This window comes from Epinephelus fuscoguttatus, linkage group LG13, assembly GCF_011397635.1.
Source record: "Epinephelus fuscoguttatus linkage group LG13, E.fuscoguttatus.final_Chr_v1".
Classification (NCBI taxonomy): Eukaryota; Metazoa; Chordata; class Actinopteri; order Perciformes; family Serranidae; genus Epinephelus; species Epinephelus fuscoguttatus.
This window is the reverse complement of record NC_064764.1, coordinates 20,855,989-20,881,030: the sequence shown is the minus strand read 5'-3', so window position 1 is coordinate 20,881,030 and position 25,042 is coordinate 20,855,989. Positions and strand designations below refer to the sequence as shown.

The window sequence follows — 25,042 nt, the reverse complement described above, 5'->3', positions numbered from 1 at the left end:
TACACTGCGAGTCGAGTCTTTTTTTAATCGCACCTGTTTTCCCATTTAATCCATTTAATTTGTCCCGTAGGAGGAAATTGTCTTGTACATGTACACGCATGTACAATCAAAGTGCAGTTAACATACAGTATCACCCCCAGATCCATACACCCCAATGGTACTGCATAATACCCTAGTGCTACATGTTGCACAGAAGCCCTACTGGAAGTAATTGCGCAAAAGTCCTGTACAAAATTAATGCACAGACACCCAGCACCAAAATATTGCATCCTCCTGCTCTCACACCCATACACACAAAATGTATACCTGTCCAGCTTACAGTTTGGTAACCTGTGCCTTCTGCCAGTGGCGTAAGGTAGTTACCATGGGCCCCAGTGCATGCTCTAGAACAGAACAAGCCCGAACCAGTCAATTTTACAAATTAATTTTATAAATTAATAATAAATATTGACCGTTAAGGCAGTGCAGTTGCTGGGGCCCATGGGGTGGAGGGTGTGTAGAGAAATTGGGTCCTCCAACAATGTGTTGAGCAGAGAACAGGCCCCTGCGATTGATTTTAAGTGCCACCTCTGAAATACGGCTGTTTTCAAAAAAGAACTCACATTAAACAAAAATATTGCCCTTTGCAATTTTGTCCCCCCAAAAGGCAAACCCATCCCTATCATGCTTACTTTTATTTTATTTCATTTTAATCGTATTTTATTTAGTTATTTATTCATGTATTTATTTTGCAGAAATTGTCAGTAGCAGTCTAAATTATACATTTATTTTACATAAACTGTAAAAACTATGAATAAACTATCAAATTTATTCAATGAAATGAATTTATTTCTTTATTTGTTTTTGTCATAAACAGATTTGCAGTGATGATTGCTGGGTAATATGTTTGCTTATGTTGTCCAGTGTCAAGTCTATTTGATCATTTTAAGAGATGATAAGATATACAGTAGCTGTTCAGATGCAACATTTGGCACCAGGGCCCGTCATAATAGCGTGAATTGGGGCCAGTCCTACCGTACACCACTGGTCATGACCAAAATTGCAGCTGGTTGCTAACCTTGAATTAATGATGACATTATGTAACAACATCATTTGTGTAATGTGTCAGTAATATAATTGAACAATACATTTTAATATGATAATGGTTGCTGCTGGAGCTTGGCCACAGCTTCAGAGGGCTGAAATCCAAGCACCATCTCTCACTTTGTCCCCTCACATTTTGATTCATATTTAATAAGAAATCTGGCCTCATTAGAATTTGGAAAATATGCATGTGGTAGATGAAGTACCTTTCCTCAGATGTCTTGCTCAATTTAGCCCTACAAAACATGAACACTGCCAAACATAAATGTATAGATAAATGAACAGATGTGACTTTGCTGTCATTTTTGTCCCATATAGCAGACTCCATTCATACATACACAGTTGCAGTCCTCTTAGCTATCAATTATAATAACTAAGCTTGAGCTCCAACTGTATCCCTCCAAGCATGTTCTAGTTGCACTGCAGCTCTGTTGACTTGGTTTGACAGTATTTATGAACTACTATGCTGCTCTCAGCCCATAGGGTGAGGACCTGGTAGAGAATATATAAACACTGTGGCATGGTATTGTTGACAACACGCGTGGCCTGGACAGGGCGAGTTATGGGTATCAGGAGGAATGGTGTAGGGTGGGTGGATGGGGGCGTCTGTGAGCAGGCCTTGCCATGGCAGATGGGTCCCCACGGTATCCTGCAGGGTGTTGTGCCACCCTACGGGAGGCCACCAGCTCCAGACGAGGAGCAAAACTCACGCTCCAGCTGTCTGTGTTTGTGCCACCTGCGCCTACAAGCAATGGAGTAGAAAGCCCCCCTCAACAACAACGACAACTACCCTGCTTCTCTCTGGCTCTCTGCTGTCTCCTCCCTCCTCACCTGCTCAGGTAGGAAGCACACATTGATGCCATTTTAACTGTGATTATTCAGGCAGCACTGTTGTCCTGTTGTAGCACTATTCATTGGACTTGTCTGGATATGTTAATAATAACAGAGTAGATGCAGGGGGTGGATGCAACAATACAATACAATGCAGTCGACTGCACCACCACAGCCATTACTACAGCCACTACAAATCTTCCAGCATTCATTTTTTGTTAAGATGATTGTGGAAGGCTGTTGATTTGACACTGTGATTATTTTTGATGCCATAATTTGTACAGAAATTTAGAAACACTTGAGACTCAATGTAATATAATGCAGTTTTGTAGTAATATAGTAACAACAACAGACAAGGACAAGGTAATTTTTTTTTTTTACTATTTTTTCAGTTAATCAATTAATTGTTTGGTTTATAAAATGACTTAATTAATTAAATATGTCCATCACAGCTCCCTGAGTCCAAACTGACTTCCTCTAATGTCCAAAACCCAAACATCAGTTCACTAGAAGTCGCAAATCCTCATTTGAGAAGCTGAAGCCAGGAAATAGTCTCATCACATTATCGTTTCAGGTCTGAATCTGTTTCGTCATTTATTAAGCGCTCTTGATGGTGTTGTTTCACCCCCCTGAAGTTTCGGCTCCATGCTGACTTTACAAACACTCTAACATAAGACATTTGAAGTGAAATGTTTCATAATAAAAAGCACATTCATGTGTATATTCGAACAGTTTTATTGTTTACAGCAGTGTTTTCCTGCTGGGTGTCCAGGGACCCCTAGGAGTCCTTAGGGGAGGTCCAACAGGTTTCCAGAAAAAGGGTAATAGTTTGTTTTCACTATCTCATTTACTGTATAAGTGAGCTCAGTGTGAGTAATAGTCGTAAGAGTGACTATTCTGATAATAGGTTTCACTTCCTCCACGGTTACAAGAAACTATAAAGTTTATAGTTTCTTTGCACAATAATCTCCTCAACTTGACAGCCATCTTGTCTTAATCCATGAAATAAGCAAAATCTTTTCAGATGGAGGTCTCCAAAGTGGGGGTCTGTGACCTAATATGAATCAATTTAGGGATCACTGACACAAAAAAAGGTTGAGAACCACTGGTTTACAGGATATACTTTTTGTATTGCCACATTTGTCTTCAAAAAGGTCCTGAAAATTCATTGGGTAGTATGTAAATAGACAAATATTACACAAAGCAATACCAAAATCTCTACAAAGTTATAAAGGTTAACATGACTGATTTCATGATTTGGGGCGGCACTAGCTCAGTCCATATGGACTTGGGTTGGGAACCAGAGGGTCATCACTTCAAGACCAAATGTGGAGCGTGGACTGGTAGCTGGAAAGGTGCCAGTTCGCATCCTGGGCACTGCTGAGATGACCTTAAGAAAGGCACCGAACCCCCAACTGCTCATGGCGCCTGTCCATGGCAGCCCCCTCACTCCGACATCTCTCCATTTAATGCATGTATAGATCCTGTTTGTGCATGTGTGTGCATTGCCTGTGTTTATATGACAACAGAGTGAAAAGAAAGTTGATTTTACCCTCAGGGCTTACAAAGTATCTAAAACAATTTTTTGAATAATCCACTAGATGATAGGGATTTAATGTGTGACGGTAAATTGTGGTAAATGTGATGGGAGTCTTGAAACAGAACGCTTTTTCACCTTTATTCTGTAGAGACTGAGGGAACAGAGAGGCAAGAATCAGGCCAAATAAACTGGCCCAACTCTGAAGACACTATCATCACTGGGCTGTTATCAAAAATGGCCTGGCCCAGCATCGGCCCAAACTCAGCATGCTGGAGGAAATAAATTGGCGGCCAAGTAAACTGTTGGGAAATAGCATTTAATGGTAGAAGATGGAATACATACACATACACTCACTGGCCACTTTATTTAACTGCTCATTAACACAAACATCTAATCAGCCAATCACATGGCAGCAACTCAATGCATTTAGGCATGTAGACATGGTCAAGACAACCTGCTGAAGTTCAAACTGAGCATCAGAATGTGGAAGAAAGGTGATTTAAGTGACTTTGAATGTGGCATGGTGGTTGGTGCTAGTCGGGCTGCTCTGAGTATTTACTGGGATTCTCACACACAGCCATCTCTAGGGTTCACAGAGGATGGTCCGAAAAAGAGAAAATATCCAGTGAGCAGCAGTTCTCTGGGTGAAAATGCCTTGTTGATGCCAGAGGTCAGAGGAGAATGGCCAGACTGGTTACAGTAACTCAAATAACCACTTGTTACAAAGTATGCAGAAGACCATCTCTGAACCAACAACACATGAAGCAGCAACAGACCACACCAGGTGCCACTCCTGTCAGCTAACAACAGGAAACTGAGGCTACGATTCACTCGGGCTCAGCAAAACTGGACAATAGAAGATTGAAAAAATATGATGAGTCTCGATTTCTGCTGCAGCATTCAGATGGTAGGGTCAGAATTTGGCGTAAACAACATGAAAGCATGGATCCATCCTGCCTTGTATCAACGGTTCAGGCTGGTGGTGGTGGTGTAATGGTGCGGGGGATTTTTTTTGGCACACTTTGGGCCCCTTAGTACCAACTGAGCATGGTTTAAACACCACAGCCTACCTGAGTATTGTTGCTGACTGTGTCCATCCCTTTATGACCACAGTGTACCCATCTTCTGATGGCTACTTCCAGCAGGATAACACACCATGTCACAAAGCTCAAATCATCTCAAACTGGTTTCTTGAACATGACAATGAGTTCACTGTATTCCAATGGCCTCCACAGTCACCAGATCTCAGTCCAATAGAGCACCTTTGGGATGTGGTGCAACAGGAGAGTCATATCATGGATGTGCAGCCGACAAATCTGCAGCAACTGTGTGGTGCTATCATGTCAATATGGACCAAAATCTTTGAGGAATGTTTCCAGCACCTTGTTCAATCTATGCCATGAAGAAAAAAAGGCAGTCCAGCCTGGTACTGGCAAGGTGTACCTAATAAAGTGGCCAGTGAGTGTAAGTCAAGGATACCCCTGGCAGATTACAGAGAACAACTGTGTGTATCTATATGTGTGTGTATTTGTACAGTATAAAATGATGCAAATCCAGGAACTTGAGTCCGTCTGAACACTGTGCATGCAGCGCCACCCAGAGGTTCCTGGGTGCAAATTAATCTAAGCTTGGACTTTTTATTTTTATCATACGAACACATCGGCTAAATTTCCAGGAGGCATTTCCAAACATCAGAATATATTTGCATAAATTATCCATGTGCACATTTTTATGATAAAATCTTACGTAACAGGGTTCAGATGGCTCTTGTTTATTGTTGCCAGGTATGTAAAATCACTGTAACAATAAGTATTAGCATTGACTTGCACTGTAGGTGAGATGAATGCAGGCTAGTGGGTTGTTCAGTGTATTCACTGGTGGAGTGCTGGAGCCATGTTAGAGAGCTGTTTGTGCTGTTTGTGCTGTTTGCACTGAGCTGTGTGTGTGGGTGGGATCACGCTCACGTTGGTGCTGCAGACACTAGAGGCGAGCAACAGTCCGAAAACTAGTTTGGTGCTGCATGACTATTTGTCTTGGCTGTCATGGAGTCAGTGAGGAGAAATCATTGTTCCCTGACATTAATCTGCGGTGTGTTGGTGCTGTGTGTGCAGCTGCAGCTGGGTCTGACGGGAGGTAAGACTCCAAATCTCTATATCTTCGCTCTTAGCTACATTGACGTGATGTTTTTACGGACATAGCTACGGTTGTACACAGCCGTTGAATGTAGCATTGCGCAGGCCTGTGTGCACAGTTAGTCATTGCTCTTTGTACTTATATGTTTGTTTAGTGTCTGGTTCCTCTGAAGGCATGTTAGTAGCTCTAAATGTACCACTGTTACCACACCAACTTTCCTGAATGTCGACACTGGTGTTTTGCATATGGCAACATAACTTTTGAGCCAACGTTAGCATACACGGAGGTTATCTGAGTTAAAAGTTGTGTGCTTTCCAGTGTTGCGAAATACCTGTTTTAAGCAAATACAGCAAATTTAAAGCGGTGTGTTGCCTTCAGGAGTGGGTGTAGAGCTGGGCAGCATTTTTTTGGATTTGCCTGAAGGTGCCTCATGGCTAATTTTAACAGTAGAACAGCATGTGAAGTAGGGACTGTGAGTGTTGTCATTTAAATGTGCACTGACTGGACTTAATAACTGTAAAGGAAGTTTATCATCACCTAAAACACTGCTACAAAGACGAGACATAACCTGGCAACAAGCAACACTTGTGAGGTGTGTTTTTACAGTAGGGGAGACCGGGGTTGGTTGGCACACAGTTATTTTCTGGTCCTTTGAAGGTCACAGAAACTAAAATGTAAAATAAAAATGTTTGCTTTACTCAACTGCACTCATCTACTGGGTTAAAACATCTGAAGGTCACTAACTTTTTTGGTGAGGGAGACATTTAAGTGTTATAGTTATATTTAAAAAAAAAACAAAACAAAACAAAAAAAAACGTTTTTACGTTGCGTCAAGCGGGATTTATACTTCTGCATTGAAGTATAAATCTGCTGTAGAGCCTACGCCGTAGCCTGACATGCACCTACCCAGAAATGTAAATGACCTAATTCTTCCAGCATGCCGACCTCAGGCCGATGCTGGGCCAGGTCATTTTGGCTACCGGGGTGACAATAGTAATTTAATTTTGAAATACCCGGCCCACCTATAATTGTGATGTGAATTAGGTTCTCAATTTGCTGTCTCTAACTACACATCGTGACAACTATCTATTCTATTTTTGTAAGCTAAAACCATTTCCTCAGTTGAAACAAAGCTTTTATGTACTTCAGTTTCACAGATAAGAAACAATAAATTGTGAGGACTATAAAGCCTCCACTAAAATAGCATTTAAAGTCTTGTGTGTGATTTATCCTGGCTTCATATGAGCAGAGGAAAAGTCTGCTAGCTGCTAGGCTAATTTATACAATGTAAAATACCATAGGCTTGTGCTAATAACATTAGCATGTTTGTTTGGAAAACGTGTTTATTATAAGACAGTTGTTTTGTCGGTGAACCTTGTGAGTTGTACCAATTTTTTTTTAGTATTATTTTGATTGGTCAATGGCGAAACTAATTAGACATGCCAACTGATAAACTGATAAAAAAAAAATGTGGTTAGTTTTAAAAGATAGTATGTTATCTGGTTCATGTTTGAATTAAATGTTCCCAATTGGTTGCTTCTATTTTTGTAGCTACAGCATTTTAACCTAGTGCCAAACAAACCCATGATGGGACTGGTTGGCACAAATGCAAAGCATGGCTTTAATCAAAAATCACTTCATTTTAGAAAACATTTATGTACATCAAAACATATTAATTTATAGCTTTATACCTGTTATTTGCTGGTGATTAGAATATTCTGACATAAACGATGCCAAAGAAATATGGCAGAGAGCGTAAAGTGTGCCCACCAACCCTGGTCTCCCCTAACTTGAGGCCATAGGTGTAATGTAACTAAGTACATTTAATCAAGTACTATACTCAAGTACAATTTTGAGGTACTTGTACTGTACCTGAGTGGCGTTATTTTATTTTTATGCTAAGTTATACCTCTACTCCGCCACATTTAAAGAGTTGATATTGTACTTGTTAACTCCACTACATTTGTCTGACAGTGGTACAAGTTACTTTGCAGATTCCGATTATTAATACAACATATAAATCAACTAGTAAATTATGGTGTATTATTATGGATGAAGCTACTCAGCAGTACATAAGTAGTGGAAAATTAACTTTTAATTTTTATTTTTAATTTTGATAATACTTTTGTACTGTTACTGAGGTGAGATTTTGAATGCAGGGCTTTTACTTACTGTATTTATTTCTACACTGTGCTACTTTTACTTTTTAACTAAAACATCTGAGTACATCTTGTACCGCTGCTGGAGACAGACAGCAGAGCTTCATAGAGCGAGAATAATCTGATCCCAAATAACAGGTGCAGCAGTATTAAAAAAAACAATAAGTGGAACAGTCTAGAAAAGCATGACACCATTTGCAAGACACAGACTCAAACTGCACCGATAAGGAGGAACAGTGGTCACAAGTTGAAACTAGATCACAGAGTAGTTTCGACTGTACAGACATGTACAGTCTGCTGGGGGTTGTAGAATGGTGTCAGGCCAAACATGATGTAAAGCTGTTGCAGCACCTTAAAATGGAGATTTGTTCGTTTGTTAAGTCAGCTGTATTTCATAAGGCGTTTTGTAGGGGTGGGTGATATGGCCCTAAAATAATATCACGACATTTGAGGGTATTTTTTTTCAATAATAATATTCTTGAGGATATGACAAATTAGTAAAAAAAAAAAAGAAAAAAGTTTATTATCAATTTAAGAACATAGAATTGCAACAAAATAAGTGATATAGTTTTACTTGTCAAACAGTTTGCCTTCAGATATTCAGTAAAAACTAAACAAAAATTATCTAATTTCTTTAGTTTGTCAGTAATAGGGGTGGGAGAAAAGATCGATACAGCAAAGTATCGCAATATTTTTGTGTGGCAATATCGTATCATCACACCTTTTTTTTTATTTAATAAATTATTAATATTACAGATACAAATTAAACTTTAGGTAGCCCACTTGAATAATAAAATCAATTACTTTTTCAGTCCACTACATACATTGCTGCAAAAAATTAAGTGAGATGAACAGACTGAAAACTTTATCTTATGCTGACAAACTTTTCCTTTGGTGACATTATTAGCAGTTGAACAAAAGGTAATAAATCACAGTTTGTCACAAAATATTTTATCACAGTACTCAGCATATTGTAGCACGTTTAAAATCACAATAATATTGTATCTTGACCAAAGTATCGTGATAATATCGTATCGTGGAGCGACAATAGTAACTCAAAGTGAGATTCAGATTTTGTATACAATATTAATAGTTTAACAAAATTAATTCCACCACAAATACACATTTAAAGAACTCCAAAATACCAAAAAAATTACTCTGGGATCTATATATGTAAATCAACCACGCTTCTCGTTGCCATGGGTAACAGTATGACGTCAAAATGTCAACAATTCAAAATATCGCGAGTATTACGATTTGTATTTTTCATATGATATTAACAATTATACCAGTATTATCGTGAACGAGATGATATGACACACGCTTAGTGTTTTGTTATTTCTCCTGTTGTAGCTTCTAAATTGTCCTACACACATGCACACAGCTAAAATAAACCTAGATAGGTCAGGAGTCAAATCTTTCCATTACCACTCTGTCCCTTGATTTTCCTCAGACTGCCCTGCTGACGGACGCACCTGGGTGCCGTTTGAAGACGGATGTTACCACTTTGTCCACGGAGAAGAGGACAAAATCAAAAGCTACACCTTCGACAGAGCAAAAACCCTCTGCCAAGGATTCGGTACCAGAGACATTTTATTTTCAAATATCTTAACAACAATTGACAAATGGACTTGTGTGTACTCACTGTGTGTGTGATTTTGTCTTCATATATTGCTCTGCTTTTTCTAGAGCTTTTGACCATCCAGAGCGCCAAGGAGAATGACTTTGTCGTTAATTATAGCCCAGAGGTGTGGAAAAACAATGTCAACGTGTGGCTGGGAATGTATTATGACACAGACAGTAAGTACAGTGTGACTGGAGGACTGTGAAAACATGCGGGCTAACCTCAGTAAGATGAAATCTTTTTACACTTGTTTGGAGGTAACTATGAGGAAAACCAACACTGAATCTTAAAGGGTGTTGTTTCAGACGGTTGTAATAATTATAAAGTGTCCACTGATTATTTTCTGAAAGTGATCATCTGTTTCTTTGGGATATGATATACGTTAGTTCTACAAAAAATCCAAACTTAAGGTCACCTTATCTACATATTTCTAGGCACTTTCTGACTTGTTGTCCATGCTGGCTTAAAAGTTGACTGTGAAAGTTTATTCTTGACCTTAGCAACAACATTTTTTTATTTTGCAGTGCAATAAAGTTATTATGAATGGTGGCAAATTGATTAATCTGTGTGGCATAAGTGGCGGAGTATAGTGTGTTTCATTACAATTTTTCAGCTTCCATATTTGCCACAAAAGTTAAAAATCGTTGCCAGGTATCAAAGAAGCGTGCAGTTGATCCTACATATAACAACAGACTTTCTCCAAACGTAAATGATACATAGCATCCTTAATCCAAAATCCATATGTTGGAGGCGAAGAGTCCTTTCATTAACACAGGAAGAGCCTTCTGGCCAGACGTGAGACAATGTCCGCTAGGGCTTAACTTAAGTTAACATCTAGAGGAGTTGATCCAAATATTGCCATGGACACAGATGAGGCAACCAGCTGTCCAAACCCAGAAATTAAATAGTTAGCGACAGTATTTTGGCCAAAAAGATAAATCATCTCAACTGAAAGATTATCTGAGATATTTTCAGTTTGCTCTGTGCTCTAGTTAATCCTCTATTTAGTGAATATAAAGCTGTTATCTGTTGGCCCTTTTTTCTGCAAGTGCTTTTAAAAAGCTTGTATGACAGCACTTACTCGTCCTTGTCTTTAAATCCTTGCTAAACTTCAGAAAATACTGTTTTTAAAGGCAGTCATTGAAGGCATCGTGAGGGGATGCTGAGCTACCAGAAACTCTGCATCACATTTCAATCAGTGTAAATCTTGAGGAAGGAAATGTATTTGCTTTCAACATTATTTTGTGTTGTAACACAGCTCAGTGAAGGTTGCGCTGGCGGAATAACAAAGGCAAAGCAAAATGGACGACGCCATCATTACAGTGACATTACCTGTGATAGTGACTGTATTCTTGCTACAGTACTGATTGGTGTGTCTTGTCAGATGACACCATGAGGTGGTTCGGTGAGCAACCTTTAAGATTCACTAACTGGATGGCCAGGCCTCCTCCATCAGACCTCGTGCCCATGGATACGTGTGTGACTCTGCACAGCGAAACAGGAAAGTGGGAGAATGTCAGCTGCCTGAAACAGGCGGAGAACGGAGTGGTCTGTGAGACCAATCAGAGTAAGATTTAAGTCTTTTGTTATGCAAGATGTAAGTCAAAATGTCTTTGTCCAGAGCTTCTGAAAGTGAGTCCATGAGTATGTAGCGTGATAATAGTAAATGTGACTTCAGTAAAATACGGTCGGGATTGTTTTCCACTTGTCTCACAATGTGGTTTTTTTCTTTTCTTCAGAGCCAGAGGAAGTCAAGCCGAGTAAGTCGACCTTTGAGCTGTTTTTTTGCTGTTTCTTTACCTATTCCTCTGGGATTTTGTGTTTACAGTAGTGACCTTCCTTGCATTGTTACATGTTCTCCTCAGAGTCCAGCGCGCTGCTATCTGCTCTGGTCATTCTCAGCGTGGTGGCTATCATGGGAGTCTCAGCAGCTATTTGGTTCCTGCACCAGAGACACAATCTCGGCTCAACTATATTCACGGCGTTTGAGTACCACCCTCCGTTTCGAGTCCTGGACACGGACCGGTCCTGCCTGGTGGAGGCCGAGGAGACCGACAGCGTGCCGTAGGAGAACTTTCTCGCTCTGCCACAACAGAGAGCACCAGGCCCTCCTCACTGGGTGTGTGTTCATGCATAGGGAAGTCCACTTTAAAAAAACAGTTACTGAAGTAGTTTTGGGTTAACACATTTTAATGTCATGGCACAGAATAATGTAGTGTGATTGTGAGAAGACACCAGGCTTACTTTAATACTAACATCTCACCGTGGCACATAAACATCTCACTACTTCTGCTTTTTGGTCTTCTACACTAACTAAGAATCATCTGTACATTTTTCAGATTGGTGCATCAGCAACTGTAACGGCCTGGTCTACATCATGTGTAATATTATTATCAGGCGCTACACATTTATTTTGGAATAATTATTTCTCTCGTGCATATGCTATTGCTCATTCAAAGAGTGAGGGATTAAATAAAGAGCACAGCTTTCATACTTTTTTTTTTGAGCAGACAGAAATGTTCAGTGATTTAGTATACCATTGCAAGTAACTTGGGGACCAACAACAGGGAGCTTGAAATAAGAATGATCACTTGATGCAGCAGAGACTGAGACACCCTGACGTTTAGTCCCAAGTTTGTATTAAGCTTGAAAAATGCTGGATTCTACATTTCACATGATAACAAATCACATATTTCAAAAACCAGTGCAGTGTCCCTTTAAAGCAGTATTAAAAGATACAGGAATTAGCAACCGCAGGCTAACAAGGTGCATATGTAAATATCTTTAAACAAAAACCCAGATAATGTTTTAGCTTTTTGCCTTGGGACTCCATGAATGTAAAGAAGAGTTGTTCCGATAACATTTTTTTTCTTCCCAATACCAATTCCGATACCTGAGCTTGCGTATCAGCCAATACCGAGTGCTGATCTGATACCATGGCGCTAACAAAATGAATAAAAGCTGTGTCCTACTAACCCTGTACGGATGTGAAATGATTGCTATCATGGTTGTATGGCATGGTTTAGTTAAACCCTTTTGTAACAGAAACATACAGAAAATTAATGCAATAGAACTTTCCTTTTATTAATATTATCATCATTATTATTATTATTATTTTGCTAATGGCTAACGTCACACTATTTACTGTTAAGTTTGGCAGCTCTAAAACAGTGGCTGCACAGTGCAACTTCCTGTTGAAGCCACTGTTGTAGAGCAGCAAGTAAGAACGGATTCAAAGGAGAAGTGCCTTTTCACCTAGGTGTGAAACTATTTTAAAGTTTATCAGTAAAGTGTATAGATTCACGCGCTCGCTGATATCCAATTAAGAATTTTAGGTGGTATCAGATGCATTTCCAGTAGTGGTATTGATATTGGAGCAACTCTAATGTAAACGTAGCCAGTGAGGTCGATTTGCAAGGTCTGTGAAGCAGGTTCTTTTTAGGTAAAATGTCATTTTGAAATAGAAAGTGCCAGATAAAATTCTTATTAATTCCCTTGCATTCTCTCCTGGGCTTCAGTCTTTATGGTGACAAGGTGTGAGACACATATAGCCAGTAAAAGCCAGGTTTTGTTAAAAATCATAACAGATGAAACTGTCCTCGTTCATTCCAGAAAATGGCTTTCATAAAAATAATGCACATTCACAGTTCTTCCATGCTTTATGTACTGTTTACCTGGTCAGAAGATACAATGTGTATTTTTTTGTGTATTTCCTTTCTGCCCTGTGAAATTCAAACTTGGCATTATTATGGCTTTATTTGTAGGAGGTAGAGTGGTCGTGATTTGGGAGTTGGAAATATTGAAAGCTCCTGTGACATTAAAGACAATCAGTATTTGGCTCTGTGAAGGGTATGCTGCAGAATGATGACTTGAGAGTTTTATTATATTGTGTAAAATACCCCTCTTAATACTGTTGTACACTTTTGACAGCATGAATGCTTTTGTGCAATATTTGAGATTCATTTTGCAGGATCCGAGCCCCTGTGTGTTTTTCATAATAAAGTATGTTTGACTACACGAAGGGCTTGTTTTTGCTTCTGTTGAAGTAATAATAATAGATTTTATTTAAAAGGCACCTTTTAAAACACCCAAGGTTACCGTACAGAGCATAAAATAACATACAGAGCAAGATACATGAAGTGGCAAACACATATTGTTGCTGTGATAAAACCAGTTGATCAGAGTCAGAAACTTCTATTAGGCAATAACAGGAAGTATTTCTAATATACTGCCTTCCAGCTGTGGGCTGCCCAGCAGTGTCAAAAATATGCAAGTTGAGGAAAAAAGAATGACTCCTCTCCATTCTGTGTGATCTACATAGAACATTTCTGCTAAATATATATGTCAGTGCATAATTGAGGCGAAGGAGGACGAATTAGGACAGCGAAATTGGGGATGGAGTCTAATTAGTTTTGAAAGGATATCTAAATCACTGTCATGTGAAAAGCACCACTCCCTCCAAATGTCCAGTGGCTCTGTTGACATCTCAGCGTGGGCCGAGATGAAACAGAACTGAGAGAAGTCAGCAGGAAGTCCTTTTTTTTCTCTCTTTCCATTCATGCGCATCTAATTTTAGATGTCCAAGAAGTCTGTCCTCTCTTAAATTCTCCGTAAAACCCAGCTGCATGTGCCTCCTTTTGTTGAGTGCTTTCTCTCAATGATTTTAGCATGTAGTTATGAACTATCAAAGGCATCTGTGGGATAACATTCACAGATGTAGCACACTAATAGAGGATCATAACAATATCCTTCAGGTAATTTCTATATTTGGCCACAAGGTGGGACATTGAATCACGTTTCTGTCAAGTCCCTACTCTGACATTGCTGGGAAGGGATTTTCTACTGATTGATAAGGTCCGGAAACATGGAAGATAATCGGTTTGACATAGTTGTGTGAGTATTTGTTGTTGATCTGTAAGAATAATGATTTCTAAAAATGACCCACGTGTCTAGAAGCAACAGATATCTTCATCTCTTCGGTGAAATACAAGATCTACTGAATATAAAAAGCTTATCATGTCTCCAAGCTGGGGTGAAAGTCCTCTTGAGGAATAAGAAAGCCTTGCAGTTCGCTGTGGTGGACAATAATTAACATGATAACAAGATGAAGGTCCAAACAGCAGCTGCAGGAGAGGACTACGACTGCAGTGTGGGGTTAGGTGTGGTTGGTTGAAGATGCTTAACTGTTGCTTCTCTCAGGTTGTAGTTGAAATAACCAAACACTGACAGGATGTGTAAATAATAACATTTGAAAAGCAAAAACAGAGCTTAAAGGCTCCAACCACCAAAAATCAAAACATGTGGAAGTGATTGACAGGTTTTAATATAATAATGACAAGACAACATATCTGTCTGCTTATTGTACACATGTATGACTGTATAAACTGTGTATACACTGGTGTAAAATAGGACTATATTGTCAAAAATTATAACATTATATCAATTATGTACAACACCTCTAATCAAGGCAGTAATTAAAATATATATAAGGGGGGCAGACACATCCCATCCCATCAAATTTGGTCCCCTCCCAGTGCTGACTCCATAGCGCCGACCTTGCCTTAAATGGGCTTTTCATAATGCCCTTATTTGTTAGATTTGAACTCAAGGCCAAACACTGCTTCACGCTCTTGAACATACAGTAAACAATTTTTTAGCGATTCAACAGCTGATTGTTGTGAGCGAGCCTCCATTTCAATGGGAATGACACAGAGAGCTTGGAGGGTGATTGTAAACAGTGTACACATCTTAGTCTTGCTCCACGTCTCTGAATTGCCGCCCTCATCTCAGTTTTTTGATGAATTCAAACTGACTAAGTTAAGGATGAATAGTGACATGAAAAGAAAATGGCAACTGAGTGTGATTATCAGAGGTCTGCTGCACCTACACAGATTTATCATTTGTTTTATATGCTACAGAAAAGTGTTGAACTGTTAGTCACCAGCTGCAGCAGGGAAATATGTGTATTAACATGCAAAAAGGATGTTTTTCTTAACTGTGTTTTCCTGCACAGGCACAATTATGATAATTCTAATTATGATAATTAATTGTAACACTAATACACTGAAAAGCCTCATTTGATTTTTTGGAGAAATAATGGGGTTGAATTTAATTAAGATGAACCTTTTGAGGCGTAACCATTTATTTTTTTGCACACAGATACCAACCAATAGTGTTTCATGCTGTTACATCTCTACAATTGTCTTTTCTTTTTAACCCTGATGTATGTATTTTATTACCATACAGGGGCTGTTGTCTTGTCACAATGGCTCTAACGGCCTATTTTCACTCAAATAATAGCACACAAATTTCATTCACACATCTGCCGCACCGCTGCTCGGAGCAGGAAGAGGTCTGCGTTGACCCAGAATGACTAATTAAAATGGACATTGGTATGCATGAATAAGATATGACATACAGTAGTGTGACAGATGGAATGAAAATGAGAGCCACGCTGTGGATGATCAAGTTATGTGTCAATAAAATACAATAGGCTTCACAATGTCTAACTAACTCTGGCCTTTGTGTAAATACAAAAGGATAGATTTGAATAAGTCACAACTCCTTCCTGCCTTTCTGGTTTCTCCTTTTCTCAGCACTACAGATCAGTTATTGTTCAGCTCATCCTCTGCTCTTGTTCTTGTCCTTCCTGGGAAAGGTGTCCATCCACAGTAGTGTAGAGCATCTGTTTCTCATGTCCTGGAAGTCTCGTGTTTCTCTCCCATTCACCATCTTGGAACATGCTCCAATTAACAGAGGAAAACAAAGGCCACTATTTAGATGACTGCTCGCTGAATGGCCAGTACTCTATTACAGATATCACATCAAGACATAGTATACTACCCTTCTTTTCCACCTACAGGGCTACAGAAATCTTAATAACAGTACAATTTGCATGTGTAAAATAAATGCTCAAACCTGACTAAATCTGTTGTAAGTATACTGTAAAAAACAAGGTTGCAGGTCCCGTGTCCATGAATTTAGGGGTTTGGAGGGTCGTCAGGCAGCAAATTTGGAGCATCAAACACTTAATTTCCTGCATTCTGATTTTTTAGGAAACAAATTTCACCTTTCCTGTATGAGATTAGGGTGTAAATGTCTTTAATTTTGTCCAAATAAAAGCCCTCTGCTGCTGTCATGTTTTTATTGGAGGGGACAAATGCACATGTTCATCTCCCGTGCAGTGTGATTCTGAGTACAGGCTTACAACTCACATGTTGTAGCAGATTTTTTGGATTGGTTAGCTCAGAACTGTTAAAAACACGGCACTAGATTTTAAACTGTATGGTCCACACACAAGCAATCACAAACACACACGCTGACACACATGCACACAAACTTAAGAGCTAAATGTACCCAGTTTTTAGCTCAGACACTGTGCCATTTTCTAAATCAAATGCATGTGCAGTGCTGGAAGGCTTTGGTGTTAAAGGGATCAGAGCATTGTGTGCTGACATGATTAAAATCTGTATTATTCAAATGTGTCAGGGAAAAAAAAAATCAATGACAGAGAGTCCAACTCCTGTGCCTTACGGGTACACTGAGCTTTCTGAGGACTGATGGAAAAATAATAATTAAAAACAAAAAGCACCATCTTAATTTGTTTTCCATCAGTCTCTGGAGAGATCATCTTTGCTGTGTCTTTGGTATCTCATTATACTTTCTAATCAAGACTCTTTAAAAATCCCTTTAAAGGAGACAGACTGTTTGCCCTTCCCCCAGCATGCTGCTGCATTGCAGCCATCGACTGCGACTTAGTATGTTACAAATGACCAAGGTAGGCTGACATTTTGATTGTGCAATGTGAAAAAGCGTGGCCGGAGAGAGGCTTTTGAAAGTGACGCTGCCCTGATCTCTGCCATTGCTCATTCTCTCTAATGAAGATTGTCCAATACAATTAAAAACCCAGGTATCCTGTGGCTCGGGTGACGAATTTATCAAATCTTTTTTTTTTCCCTCCCCTCTCTCACCATGTGTGTTCATCCAGCCGGGCGTGTGTTTCACTCAGTCCAGTCAGTAGCTCCTGTGACTGCTGCATCTAAAATGACACAGAATTAAGCAGGGAGGGAAGGGATAGTGAGCAAGCAAATAAACCTGTTTTAAATGACATATCTTTATGAAAGGATGTTCTCCTCCACATCTGAATTCAAACATTCCTTTGTGCCTTAATTACTGTATCCAATTAGCTCAACTTCATGTACAGTGTGCTTGGGGAAAGGTGCAGTGCCATGAATTGAAAGCTACCCCATCCACTTAACGCAGACACATCCTCTAAAAAAGACAACACGGTGCAACTTACTGTAATTACAGGTGACCTTTTGTTTTATCCATACAGAAATTAAACACAGAAATCTCATTAGCTTGGGTGTAACCTCCCAGAAAAAGCAAATGTTGATCTGATTCCATGATAATTCATTACTAAAGCTTTGTGATATTTAAACACTGGATCTACAGCATTACATCAGTCCATGTCAGTGATACAGTTACTGTTACTCTGTTTTAAATACACTGCATTTGAACATGATCTATGTAATGTAATTAGTGATATTTAGACTGTCTACATCCTATTCTGAGCTTCATTTGGTCCTTGATCAGAGCAGTCCACAGTTACTGTTACTCTGTTTTAAATACACTGCATTTAATGATAAAAATGAGCCCCATTTCCTGTTGCAGACTGAACTAATGATGAGGGGAAAAGGCAGATAGTAGTAGTAGTCACTTTATAGGATGAGCATGATCTATGTAACGTAATGCCTTGTTATTAGTGTCTACATCCTATTCTGAGCTTCATTTGGTCCTTGATCAGAGCAGTCCACACTCTGAGTTCACAATTTTTGTAACAAAAAGAGTCCAGAAAAAAGGAGAATATAATTTACATAAATAAATAAATAAAGAGTTTGAGCTTTTCCCTTTAAAACAGATGAATGGACTCCTCAGGGGCAGGTGCAATAGATCCAAACATTCATGATTAAGTATGTGGGATAAATTTACATTACAGTTCAAATGAATTTGTGGCATTTGTTTTCACCCGCACTGTTGCACTGTAATCTCATTTTTTAACCTGTTTAAGTTTGTATTTACTTGTTGCTATCACTTTTTGTTCTTACTGCTACTGCATGTTCCTTTTTTTATTAAAAAAAAAAATAGATATTTTAATTGTGTATGTTGTTGTATGAGTCTGCTTTAATGTGTCTGTTTTTGCCATGCGGCAATCTAAATTTTGCACGTGGACCTGAACTGTTATACCCACTGAAGCACCATCAAATCTAAACCTAATTTTGCCCACGGGCGTATGTTTTGTGTCAACACTGGAGGTACACATGTAAGGCAGGAGGTTTGGGGTTCCTCCGCAAGGAAGTTTCCTACATTCTAGTTCTTAAAAATATATATATGTATATTTGCATTACGTGATTAACTTAGCATTTACTATTAATGTATGACAAAAAATGTATGACAAAGAAAAACAACTGCTGTTAAGACAAAAAGTGTAGGTCTTGTTTCAAAATTTGGAAGGGATGCATATGAAACAGGAGGTTTGGGGTTCCTCCGCAAGGAAGTTTCCTACATTCTAGTTCTTAAACATGTGTATATATTTGCATTACATGATTAATTTAGCATTCCCTATTAATGTATAGCAAAAAGCTTCTGTTAGAGTGCTGTAGGACATAAGGATGTAGGTCTTGTTTCGATATTTGGAGGGGGACACATATGAAACAGGAGGTTCGGGGGTCCTCCACAAGGAAATTTTCCTACATTCTGCTGATTAACAAAAACTAATAATGATAATAATCTTTGTGTACTGTAAGACATATGGGTGTAGGTATTGTTTCAACATTTGGAGGGGACATGTATGAAATTAGGAATTTGAGGGATCCTGTGACAAAAAAAATTTGAGGATCAAAAGATCCTAGATTTTGAATTTTCATGCACCAAATTGTGCCTTTTCTGTATCAATTCATGGAGTGAATGCCTTAGCTTTTGGTGATTCATCATGAGAACATATTGTTTGATATTCATCTTTTTCATTGAATTTGCTCAAGGCGAACTCTACTGTCTTGGCTGATTAATTTTCTTGTGCATAACAGTATCCATTGTAAAGCACTTTGGTCAACGATTGTTGTTTTTAAATGTGCTCTATAAATAAAGTTGACCTGACTTGACTTGTAAATGTCCTAGATTTGATCAAAATGAAAGCCTAAGTTAAAAAAAAATGAATTTAAAGGGTTATAAGTAAACCCTGAAAATTTGTAGCATTTGAAATTTTCAAATAATAGTTGTTTTCATCTTTTACCTTAAAGGGATTTGGTGGAAACTGAAGGCAACAGAAATGTGTGCACCTGTTTGTGAATATAGTCTACAGGGTGATGAACAGTGAAATAATTTTATTATTTAATTTTCACATTGGTGGGTCTATATTTGGACATCATCTGAACTCATGATACAGATATGAGGAGTGTATCTGCTGATGTTTATGCACGAGCTGGCTGCAGTGTTTTTTGGGGGGAACAAAAGTTTGCATTGTAGGAGCCTCGAGCTGACGTCACTTCTCCCGAGTTGCTCGGAGTGAAGCGGAGGAGAGAGTCTCTTCAATCTGCGACTAGAGACCAACACATCCAGTCACACCCCCACTCCGGACTCAATTATACTGGCCAAATTCTCCATTCATCTCTCACAACATCCCGCAAACTGCGCCAAACTGGAAAGTAAATTAACACAGTGTTATTCCGTTTCGCTTTTTTGAAGGGAGACGCCGGTTTTTCGACGACAAGGTGAGTTTATTTGCCTCAGCTCGCCAGGTGTTTGTGACTAACGTACGGACAGTAACGTTAATGTGGTGTTTCGGGCTAGCGGCTAAGCTAACGCTCTTTTGGCTAAACCAGTAGCATCCCTTCCGACACTTGTCTCACTGAATCCGCTCCGTGAGTTCAACACGGCGACCAAAAAAGTTCATGTCAAAGTAGAAACCGCTTTTTCGTGTGTTTCTAGTCTTAACTGTGTTCATACGATAACTGTTGTCATGTTGAACTTGGTCACAAGCAGAATATTCGGATGTAGAATTGAGAAACTAACGTTAACATGTCACCGGTACTTGGCACACACAGACAGGCAGGCAGCGCTGCTCAGTCTTGTCATTACCTTGCAGCGTGGATCCTGTCTTTGTTGCCAGCTAGTCCACTCTGCGGATCCACCTTCTGTCCGGACACCGTATGACCATGTTTTCATAGGATGATAAAAACATGGACATAAGTTAGCCGGTTAGTACGCCGTAAAAACCCCGTTTTTAAGCCTCTTGTAGGAGTGCATCAAAGTAGCGTCTGGTTTGCCTGTGCACTGCTTGTTGTGGTTTCAAGCTTCGTGTGACAACATGTCATGAAATGATCAAACAACTGGATATAACACAGGTGGGCTTTCTTAATGTTTTATCTCAACATTAGATTATGTGTTATGAGTGTTAAAGCCGGGGGCTGCCCGCTGGTCTCGTCTCCCCCCTCTTTATCTTCTCTTTTTGTTGCTTCCTCTTAAAGGAGAGCGCAGCTAATGCTGCAGCTGCGGTCTGGGTTGAAATTTACCCTTTGAGATTATGACAATACCCTCCATTTTTCTGCTTTCATATTAACAACAAGGCATTCGCCATCTTGGGCTATATAATTTAGATTATCGCTGTCTGTTTAAACGGTGTTTATCTGTGCCAAAGTTAGGAAACTTTGCAGGGGAAAAGATCTGAATGGTATTACCTTGATTTCTGTGGAGTTGAAAGTATTTTAATCACACAAATGTAATAGGTTTGGGAAGTTGTGGAGTTTGATTTATGCAAGGGAGATTTTGAAACTGACGGAGTGTGTTATGAAACTGCAATCTAACCACTTTCATCTTTCTGTGATGACTTGTCACATTCTGCTTAGTCTTAAAAATTCAGTTTTTAAACCTTGTGGTGGCTGTCATGATCTGCCACAAACACAAAGTAGGTCTAGTTCAATGCAGAAATCAGAGCATTTTAAACAATGCCCTGGTTTCTTCTGTGTGGTGTTTTTCTTTATGTGGGGCATACTTAAGCTACTCTAAATTTTAAGAAACCTTTATAGCATGCCCCTCTTTGTCAATTCTGAACACACACAGTCCACATAAGCACAGTCTAGACAAAGTTTTACCACATTTAAGTGCAGCATTAAGAGCCATTCTACTGCGTCTTACAACCTATTGCAACTGAAGACCAGTGCTTGAGATAAGTAAACATTAATAGTCCTTTTTCACAGCAGGCATCTTGACTTGTCATCGTCGGAAAAGCACAGGTGTTACTAATAACATTTAACGATGGCTCTGTTCTATTCATGTGCCAAAGTAAGCCATGACAGTGTGACAGTGAGCCCGCATGCACCGGATACAGCCATCCTTAATTTTATTATTTACACCTGTCACATGTCAAAATGTTTTTTGTGCAAAGGTCCTGTGGATTGTTAAAACCTGGAAATAAACTTGTAACAAGACCTTTCAAAGTTTATCATCGCAGCATCAGGCACACTTTTTACACAGGTGTGTGTAGTGCATGTTGATTTGTGAACAATTGGGCTCATACAGTGTATTGAGCTCATTTTGACGGTGCAAATTTAACTTGCATCATTTAGTTTGTTTTGGCAGGCATCCTTTGTTTGCCGCACAGTGGAGCTGATTCGCCTTTACAGATATAATTGGTAGTAATGAACTGGTGTGTGCCCTTTGCACACACAGTCCTGAGTAAAATGGCAGTAAACAATATTCCTGGTAAAGTCCATCATTTAAATGGCTTCAGTAGCCAAGGCAGCGAGATAAATCAGATCACAGCCTTGATGTGTTATGCATGCATCCAGTAACTGCCAATGAATCAAAACACAGGTAGAAGGTCACTAAATTTGCCTCATATTTATTCAGAGCACATGTCCTTGAAAACCTCTGCAGAGAGAACAATGTTGAGGTGCTGTATATTTGGATACTAAAATGAGCTTTTAACTTAGGAATCAAAAGAGTCAGCAACTTGGCATTTGAATGTTAAAAATCTTGCAGGGCTTTGCTATACCCGGCTCCACAGACAAATGTAGCTCATGGGTGTTAAATTATTAACTTGCGGTGTATTCAATTGATTACAAACTATTTATTGTATAACTTTAATAACTACTAAATTCCATTAGCAGCACTCTACATAGTACATCAGCTTTGTTAGATTTTTGTGCACAAAGATCTCCTTTAGTGTAGATTCAGTTGTCTAATATCTAATATCTCATTTTACCATGCTGTGTTAGATGTAACCAGAATTGCGGTGTGCTGAATTAGTCACAGTGCTCACCATTTCATGTAGAGATCACAGTAAAAATTTCCGTAGCCCCACTTGTTTTTAAAGAATATGAGAAGGTCCTCTTTTATGTTCTCAGGCTCTTTTAAAGGTGCCCCTTTTTCCTTTGGCCTTTTGAAAGGGCCAAAGGAAGAAAAAACAGGCCTGCTAATAATTGTGTTTTCTCCCGTTTTCACCCTGTCTCTCCTATTCTTACCCTTTCCACAAGTTTGCACTCATTAATCAAAGATGCTGGCCTCCTGCTGAGGGCTGAGCAGGTTCATCAATTTGGCAGCCGGCTTGCTGTAAGGAACTGTGCACAGGCTTTTAACACACAAGCATAAATAAATCTATGGTCTTTATATGCAAGCCCTGAAGGTTAATACTGTATAATTCAATGTACCCTCTTTGTCTGCTGTGATTGATGTTTTCAAACATGTAAGGCTTGACGGGAGTCCCTTTTTGTAGGTCAGTGTTGACACTTTATGATTGGGTGAGCTTGGGGGGAGCGGCACGAGGGAGGTGGATTATTAGGAATATGTCAGGGAGATTACTCTTTTTCACTCATCTTCCTGATCTATTTTCTCTCCGCCTGGAGATGCTTTACGTAGTGCTTTATTTGAACCAATGATGCTTCTGAGACTGAAGTCTCCCCTGCTGTGTAAATGGCACTGATGTTTAAAATGCGAGTGGTCTGATGTGTTTGTTTGGCTGTTTAGTATTTATTTGCCTCCTTTGCTGCAGGAATTGTAGGCCAGCTGAGAATGAATGGTTTGACTCCATATTCATAATATTCAGTCGGATACAGGACCAATATGAACCTTTTGTCCAGTTTTTGTTGTAAACTGCTCCACTCTCACACAAAGACTGTGCCTCAGCAGCCCCCTTTTTATTGATCCTCGTGCATTTAAAATCTGGTCACTGCTGCCACAAACACTTCCCACTTAAGCTGCGCTAGGCATGCTGCTGCAGCCACATTTTTAAATATTTAATTCTGTCGTAACATTGTCTGGCCTGATAAGACGGCAGAAAATACATGTTTCCCTGAAAATGTTTGGATCAGCAAAGGCCGAAATCTAGTGCTTATTGAACCTAACTGACTGAATTTTTATGTCACCATGATGAGACACTGCGTGGGCAGTGGTCATGTCATCTTTGCATGCCATGAGAATATTACCTCTTTGTCTCATACTTAAAAAATGTGCACATTTTTAACATCATTACTGTACAGACTTCACCATTCATCGTGTGGTGTATAACTTTGAATAAACTCCTTTTATTGAAACGCTTCAAAGTGATTAGATGAGTGGTCAAAATGATTAACAGTTAAAGGAGCAATGTGTAGGATTAAGTGGCGTCTAAATTGCATCCAACTGAAACTTCTCCCACGTGCCAAGTGTGAACTCCTGGTTAGGATTCCTTCAGTGCTCATTGTTCAGGTTTTTAAAGGGAGCCAAATTATCAGCAGAGGTCTCATCCTGTCCCAAACAAACAGACGAGGTGATTACAACCTGTAAAAACACTGAATAAAGCCGTTTCACAGCAACTGCTAATATGTGTTCACCTTTTTTTTCTGATAACAGAGGTCTCTTCATCTCCAAAACAAATGGACCTGGTGATTTACAGAGGGGGTTCTAACTATGGAGGCTGACACAAAAACACAAATGGCTCTGTCGAGATCCAGTATTTGGTTTGTCCATTCTGAGCTACTACAGAAAGATGGTGGTGCAACATGGCCATCTGTGTAAACGAGGACCTGCTCCCTATGTAGATATAAATGGCGCTGTATAAGGTGACGAAAACATTATTCTTATTTCCTGGAAAACATAATTATTATGTTATATTCTATCTCTGCCAACATATCCCCCTAAATCCTACACACCCAGCCTTGTCTGCATTCGAAATAATCTCTACAAGAATATGTAGACACACTCCAATTATGACATTGGCTCTGATGATGGGTATTGTATGTGGGGAGTGCTTCCAACATTGTTCAGGCGCAAAACCACGATAATATTTTGCTTGTTTAACAATATCTTCTTATGTCACACAAATTATGAGATTTTTTTTTAATTAGCAAAACAGTGAGGTGAGGCAAACACACTGCTGCCAACATAACAAAGACTGTTTATATTGGACATGCTCACTGCTGATGTTTTCATTTAGCTTGTCCCACAAGTACTCGTACATAGCAACAAAGGTACAGCATGGTAAAGCAAATAAAACAGCTTAAACAACATAAAAATCTCAACACTGACTCCTACAGTAGCAGGAGTTGACACCGCTATTGAAGGCAGTTGCTTATGTACCCGTGCACTACATCAGCCAACACACCTTTTCTTTTCATTGCACTGTATGAATGTCACACT

The 25,042-nt window shown here is 39.3% G+C and overlaps 2 protein-coding genes and 1 long non-coding RNA gene across 13 annotated transcripts in view; 2 read left to right on the top strand and 1 right to left on the bottom strand.

Annotated features, from left to right (window-relative positions):
• Window positions 1-5,393: 5,393 nt before the first annotated feature.
• Window positions 5,394-13,387, top strand: cd302 (CD302 molecule). Its single transcript, XM_049594013.1, has 6 exons — window positions 5,394-5,587; window positions 9,200-9,325; window positions 9,436-9,546; window positions 10,755-10,937; window positions 11,110-11,130; window positions 11,236-13,387. Exons 1-6 carry the CDS (start codon window positions 5,497-5,499, stop codon window positions 11,436-11,438), a joined length of 735 nt encoding a protein of 244 aa, XP_049449970.1. The 5' UTR covers window positions 5,394-5,496; the 3' UTR covers window positions 11,439-13,387.
• A 1,274-nt stretch (window positions 13,388-14,661) lies between these two features.
• LOC125899593 (uncharacterized) lies at window positions 14,662-20,643 on the bottom strand. Its single transcript, XR_007450736.1, has 3 exons — window positions 20,507-20,643; window positions 17,341-17,408; window positions 14,662-16,113 (listed from the first exon to the last, which is right to left on the bottom strand). It is a non-coding gene; the product is annotated as an uncharacterized LOC125899593 (long non-coding RNA).
• The window catches only part of LOC125899576 (bromodomain adjacent to zinc finger domain protein 2B-like), a 66,034-nt gene continuing 60,938 nt past the window's right edge, over window positions 19,947-25,042 (top strand). For 10 of the 11 annotated variants that reach the window (XM_049593986.1, XM_049593984.1, XM_049593990.1 and 7 more), the window contains exon 1: window positions 19,947-20,139. The gene's annotated coding sequence lies outside the window, so the exon portion shown is untranslated. Of the gene's footprint in view, window positions 20,140-20,645; window positions 20,773-25,042 lie in introns of those variants that run through there. The other variant, XM_049593980.1, reaches the window with a different exon arrangement.

Coding starts and splice junctions, on each gene's coding strand:
- cd302 (XM_049594013.1), top strand. CDS start 5,497: ATGGAGTCAGTGAGGAGAAATCATTGTTCCCTGACATTAATCTGCGGT. Junction 5,588..9,199: donor GCAGCTGGGTCTGACGGGAG/GTAAGACTCCAA, acceptor GATTTTCCTCAG/ACTGCCCTGCTGACGGACGC. Junction 10,938..11,109: donor GGTCTGTGAGACCAATCAGA/GTAAGATTTAAG, acceptor TCTTTTCTTCAG/AGCCAGAGGAAGTCAAGCCG.